General features: G+C 42.3%; 1 protein-coding gene across 1 annotated transcript; it reads left to right on the top strand.

The window, feature by feature from the left end:
- The first annotated feature begins 964 nt into the window (after positions 1-964).
- LOC311104317 (uncharacterized protein) lies at positions 965-5885 on the top strand. Its single transcript, XM_084146131.1, has 7 exons — positions 965-1342; positions 1470-1568; positions 2219-2278; positions 2421-2526; positions 2734-3005; positions 4044-4230; positions 5045-5885. The coding sequence occupies exons 1-7, from the start codon at positions 1226-1228 to the stop codon at positions 5209-5211; spliced, it is 1008 nt and encodes a 335-aa protein (XP_084002257.1). The 5' UTR covers positions 965-1225; the 3' UTR covers positions 5212-5885.
- Positions 5886-6145: the final 260 nt, after the last annotated feature.

Raw genomic sequence — 6145 nt, 5'->3', positions numbered from 1 at the left:
CAGACAGATCAGCATAACCCAAATCCAGAGGTTATGTGTTTAAATCCCAGGTGGGGTTATATTGAAAAGTCAGTACTAAGTGATCATGTCAAATGTAATCATATTCTCATTGATTAAATATATATTTTTTTTTACACATTTTAGCTGAACAGCGTACCACTTAACCTCCTTAAAATCCCCATACCATTGAATTACTTCCCTTAAAACAACAAAAAACGTGACATTTTCAGTTTCACGTGAAATACATGTTTTCACATATTGAGCTGGAATGTTCATGTGAAAACAAAAGAGACATGTGAGGTCAGTTGTTCACATGTGAAACCATATGTTCACATGTATTCAATATAGAGTTCATGTGTTAACACCAACTTTTCACATGTGAGGAGGTTAACATGTTTTCACGTCACATGTGAATTGCAGATTCACATGTGACATTTGCCATTTTACATGTGAAACCTAACATGTGGAATTGCATTTTCACGTGTGAAAAAGAATGTGCACTTTCACATATGAACAATTTTCAAATGAAAATCTAACTCTTACATGTGGAATTGCATTTCCACATGTGAAAAACGTTCAAATGTTGTCATGTGTAGTTTCATGGTATAACATGTTGACATTTTGCATCCCCATGTTGTCACATTTATTTCATGAGATCATGTTTTTACTTGTGCTCAAATGTTTTCACATGTATAGTTTCATGTTATCACATGTTGCTTTTACATGTTATCACTTCACTTAAGATCACATGTGAAATTCATGTGGTTTTTCGTAAGGGACAGTAGCCTAGCCTAAACTATAGGCTATAGCCTAATAATGCAATTGAAATTCACATAGTGTACTTTAGCCCTTCGAATAAACCCTCCCATTTAAATAATTGTTAAATAATTATACAATAAATGCACTTGAAAGTCATGATCATGCCCAAAGCTATAACTTCTGCTTTCATCTTGAGCAGGCTTTGTCCAATGTTGCCATGTCATGCCACGGTACATTTCACCGCAAAACAGCTTAAATCAAGTGTGTGAAACACAGTTCTACTAAATTAGATGCAATAAGTACACTAAGTAGGACAACTGTAACAAATATTGTTCCCCGCGCCACGGTTGCTGCGGGTGCTTACCCAGCATTGACGCGAAAGTCGGGGAGCGGACCACAGTGTATTGATCAGCATGTTCAAGAAGCAGCCACTGTTTCAGCGGGGGAAAAGGAGAATGGCAGAAAGATGAGAAGGAAAACAATAGCAAAGCGCATTTTCGACCTCGAATATGAAGAAGAGGAGGAGGAAGACCCTAAATATGAAGACTTTGACATCACGACATCGCACAGCCAGCCTCTATGTGTACGTAAACGTTTAATGGTTATTTGTAGTCTGGTCTTTATACAGTAGCTGCCCATTCCGTGAGGGGCGAGTATTTGTCGCTCACGATTTATGTCGCTAATTACCCTACCCGGGCTGTCTATTACAGCACAGACTGCAGAAGAGAAGAAAGCACACACACCCGGTGAAAGAGAACGGAGAAGAGAATCCACCATGCAACACCGCTCTCCAGAAGTTGAAAACGAGGGTTTGGGTCGACTCTTATCATATAATATTTTGGGGACAAAGTTTTCTCTATTAATCTGTCGGGGTTGGCACGCGTCTGCTCATTATGGTGGCATCATATGCGCATGTTGACCGACCGACATAAATCCTATTTGTACGTTAGTAATATAACACCCCACCTCCTCACTTGAGGGTTTATAACTTGGAAGCCACAAGGCTGTAGTAGTAGTGACACAGAGAGCATTCACCTCTCAGCGGTGTTTTGTCATAATGGCGCTGATGTGAGAGAGAGGCATGGTGGGGGCAGCCATTGATCTCAATGATGGAGAGAGAGGAGGAGAGGAAAGCACAAACCTTTGGCAAGGGGAGGTGGTGAAAAGAACGACAAGCCAAGACAGCAACAAGTAACATGTTGCTGCTACTCCTAAATTAAGGAAGGATGCTGAATCATAGCTTGACAATGAAACTTTATGAATTTTTTGGCAAGACAAGAATTTATGAAGAACAATATTTTATCATCATCACAGTCTACCCCTGGGATTTTCTGATGTTATGATTTTGACCATATCCAACTATACATCATATAATAAAAAATAAAAAATAATCACTGACTGACCCACAATTACATACAAGTGAGACAACTTATATGACTGATTTCTTATCTCCAAACAGGTACTAGTGTCAGACAACCCCAGTGTCGAACGCATCGAGGATGGCGACTTCATGGCAGAGGTACACTGGCTGATGGCAGTGTGTATGAGTGCGTGTGAGTGTGTGAGTGCGTGCGTGTGTGTGTGAGTGTGTGCATGTGGTTTAGGCCACAGCGTTTCAGACTGTCTATGTATGACTTTTTGACTTCTTAATGTCTCTAAAGGGTCTTGGAGACCTACAGTCATGCTCAAAGGCTGACCTGGTTGCCATGGTGCTGAGCATGCAGCGAGAGATGGACAGCTTGAGGGAGCAAATCAGATGCCTCACAGGTGAGGGCCAGGCAGGAGGAGTAGGAGGAAGTTGCCCCTAGACACTGATCTAAGTTCACTTTTTTATTTCCCCTGATAATGATTAAGGTCAGGAGTCAGGGAGGGTATGCTGTTCCTAGATCTGTGCCTAAGAGCAACCCAGGATGCTTTAATCTCTTGGATTTTTGTGGGATTCATGCTAATGACTGCCATGCTATTGTATGCTAGCGTGTGGAAAGTTGGCACGTAACCTGGAGGCCCTGATCGAGAGGACGGAGGTGTGGTCGAGCAGCACGGACCGGAGAACTACATCTCCCAGCATGCCTGAGATCCTGGTGAGGAGTGGTGCCATGACAACGTCGGCTCTGCTGGCCTCTCCAGGGGTGTTGAACGGGTGCTGGGCTGCCAAACTAGAGCACCCCCACCCTCACCAGAACGGACACCCTCCGAGGTCTCATGAGGGGGGTTCTCAGATCAACGGACCACCCCTCTATCAGGAGGTGATGAACCCCTTTAAGTGTCTTTGACATCCAAAATATATATCAAACGTTTTCGGGAGAGGTTAAAAACTGTACTAGAAGTCACTTTTGATGTCAAGCAATATGCAAAAGTTTTCTTTGAAGTTGACTGAAAGGCCATTGTTCTTGGTCTTATAGCAGAATGTCAATATACAGTGGGGTCCATAATGATTGGCACCCTTGATAAAGATGAGCAAAAAAGACTGTATGAAATAAATAATACAAATACTGAGCTATATTGTATGCCAAAAAATTGGCAAATGTAATTATGTTATAGTAATACAATTGCTCAGAGAAAGAGATTTTGTTTAACAAGTAATACAATAAAATATAGGGGTAAAAATTATTGCCACCTCTGTTTTCAATACTCTAGCACGCGTCCCTTGTGAGGATAACGGCACTGAGACTTTTTCTAAAATGTGTTATGAGATTGGAGAACACATTGGGAGGGATCTTAGACCATTCCTCCATACAGAATCTTTACAGATCTTTGATATCCTTCGTCTGTGCTTATGGACTGCCCTCTTCAATTCAAACCACAGGTTTTCAATGAGGTTCAAGTTCGGAGACTGAGATGGCCATTGCAAAATGTTGATTTTGTGGTGAATTAACAATTTCTTTGTGGATTTTGATTAGTGTTTGAGGTTATTGTCTTGCTGGAAGATCCACTTTTGGCCAAGTGTCAACCTCCTGGCAGAGACAACCAGGTATTTGGCAAAAATACTGGTACTGGGTAAAGTTCTTGATGCCGTTGACCATAACAAGGGCCCCAGGACCAGTGGAAGCAAAATAATTTGGACCCCTATCTCTTTCTCTGAGCAACTGTATTAGTATATATTAATATAATTTACCAATTTTTTTAGCATACAATATAGCTCAGTATTTGTATTATTTATTTTATACAGTCTTTTTTTCTCATCTTTATCTAGTGTGCCAATAATTAGGGACCCCACTGTATCTCTAAAATGGGATGGGCCACTACAATTTTGAAGATGCAACCTAATGTCTTATACCCAACAGTTCATCACTGCGGAGCTGCTTGACCGCTGTAACACGGGGACAACTGCCCAGAAGCTGACCAACGACCTGCTCCGGGGCCTTTATGAGAGGGACTGCCTGGCCTCTCACTCTATCTCCGGCATCGTCAACAACAAGAGGGGCCAACCCAAGCCTGCCCTGCCTGCAGACGAGATCCAGGCAATACTAAGTAAGGTCTCGTCTTTACTGCAACCTGAGACAGCTAGACACACCCCCTCATAACAGCTAGACACCCCCTCCCTCATAACAGCTAGTCACACGCCCTCATAACAGCTAGTCACACCCCCATACTGCAGTTAAACATGTCTCACTTCCCACACTTACCTCATGCTACAATGGAAATACTTTTCACATCAACTTCATACTTTCCTATTAAAGTTAGTTGAATGCAGTGACTGTAAGTCGATCTGGATAAGAGTGTCTGCTAAATGACTAATGTAACAGTGTTGTTATTTCCGTTTGACTTAAAATCTGCCATTGTCTGGGACCTGAACTGTCGTTTATAGACTACGGTAATCTTGGGACAGGCATAGAGATGTACAGAGATCTCAACGTTGTATCTGTGCCATTATGGCATCTGACAACATGGGCAGCGCCATTGAGGATATCTCCATTTTAAAGATGTTGATAATTTTGATGTTTGAAAAAAAGTCTAAAGCTAATATTGGTGATTTACAGCCACCTGCAGTGCTGGAGTCTTGAACCAATAAATGAATGACAAGATTTTTGTCATTCATTTATTGTGGCCACAAGATGGCGGTGATATAGCTTAAAGCCATTTACAAACTAGGCAAAACAATTTTGAGAAGACAATGCTCTGATCATTGGCTGATCGCTCCCAACCCATAGGAATCCCCACCCAGTTGACTACTTTAAAATGGTGGAAGCCCTCAATGGCAATGGCAATGAAAAAACGGGTTATTTCCAAGTAATGATAACTTTACATCTCTATAGGTTTCTGATCTTTGACCTCTCACCCACAGGGGTGGTGCAGCACTACTTCCCAGGGAAGACGGACTCAGAGATCAAGGGCTACATCCGCCAGAAGCTGCAGAACGAAGCCAAGCGGCTCCGCAAGAAGCCTTATCTGGCCGTGAAGGCGGAGCCAGAGGCCGGGTCTGAGGGGGCGGGGACTAATTTCTACACCTAAGGGGTGGGGCTCGGCGGGGCCACACCCCTTAGGTGTAGAAAGTAGTCTCCGCCCCCTGTTCCACCCAGGGAGTGAAGTGCCCCGCCCCTGTCCAGGTTAAAGTGCCATTATGAGAGGGAGACTCACGTAAAAACTGCTGTGAACCAAAATGGAGCAGCCTTATCAACACCAGTCTAGTCTATCTGTTTGTCTGTCCTTTCCCAGCCATGTCTCTGGGCTAGGAGAGAAATAGGCTAGTGAGGGAGGAGTCCATTTGTCTGACAATGTGATCATTCCAGGGGGAGTGTTATTGGCTCCAGTCTGATCAGGACTAGTTACTGCTCAGGTTATTGTAGATGATACTGTAGCTTATTCTTCCTCTGCCCTCTGGCATCGTTCTCAAGCCTTAGCCAGCTAGCCGGCCAGCAGTAGTAGGCCTAGTAGATGGCAAGTGATTTGTTACCAAGTTTAGTACTCTTGTTTCTGTGAAAGAGGTAGCAGTCAGTCGGTGCTCTATAGAGAAGTCGTAACAGAAGTCCTGAACAACATAGCCGTCAGCAAAGCTGCGCTGCACTCTGTGTCACTTCAGTTTGATTTACAGTATTGTCATTGACCTCGTGAAATGAACCTAGCCTTAGTATTGAATTAATTACAATGTTGCTGAATAAAAAAGTACTGTTTTTTTTTCTCCAAAAGCATCATTGTGCTTTTTTAAATCTCAAATTTTTTTAACGTTATTATGTCAGAACTGGGCGAAACTAGAACTGATAGTTATGTGTCATGTTATCATAGCAGTAATACCCTCAAGACATTTTAGAAATGTATTGCTTTTTACAACTACGGTATCTTATAAAACATAACATTGAAATTATTTTAAAATTAAGAGATCTAACCCACCTTTTTCTAATGATTACTCTACATTGTGAGCTGCATCAAAATTAACCCCTAATTATTA

Source organism: Coregonus lavaretus (assembly GCF_964263955.1).
Source record: "Coregonus lavaretus genome assembly, chromosome: 28".
Lineage (NCBI taxonomy): Eukaryota > Metazoa > Chordata > Actinopteri > Salmoniformes > Salmonidae > Coregonus > Coregonus lavaretus.
Note: the sequence above shows the minus strand (reverse complement) of the source record. Positions and strands in the feature narration are given on the sequence as shown.

Excerpts from the sequence above, each read along its gene's own strand:
- LOC311104317 (XM_084146131.1), top strand. The coding sequence starts at position 1,226 with ATGAGAAGGAAAACAATAGCAAAGCGCATTTTCGACCTCGAATATGAA. Across the intron at positions 1,343-1,469 it reads CGCACAGCCAGCCTCTATGT|CACAGACTGCAGAAGAGAAG; the intron begins GTACGTAAACGT and ends TGTCTATTACAG. Across the intron at positions 2,279-2,420 it reads ATGGCGACTTCATGGCAGAG|GGTCTTGGAGACCTACAGTC; the intron begins GTACACTGGCTG and ends ATGTCTCTAAAG.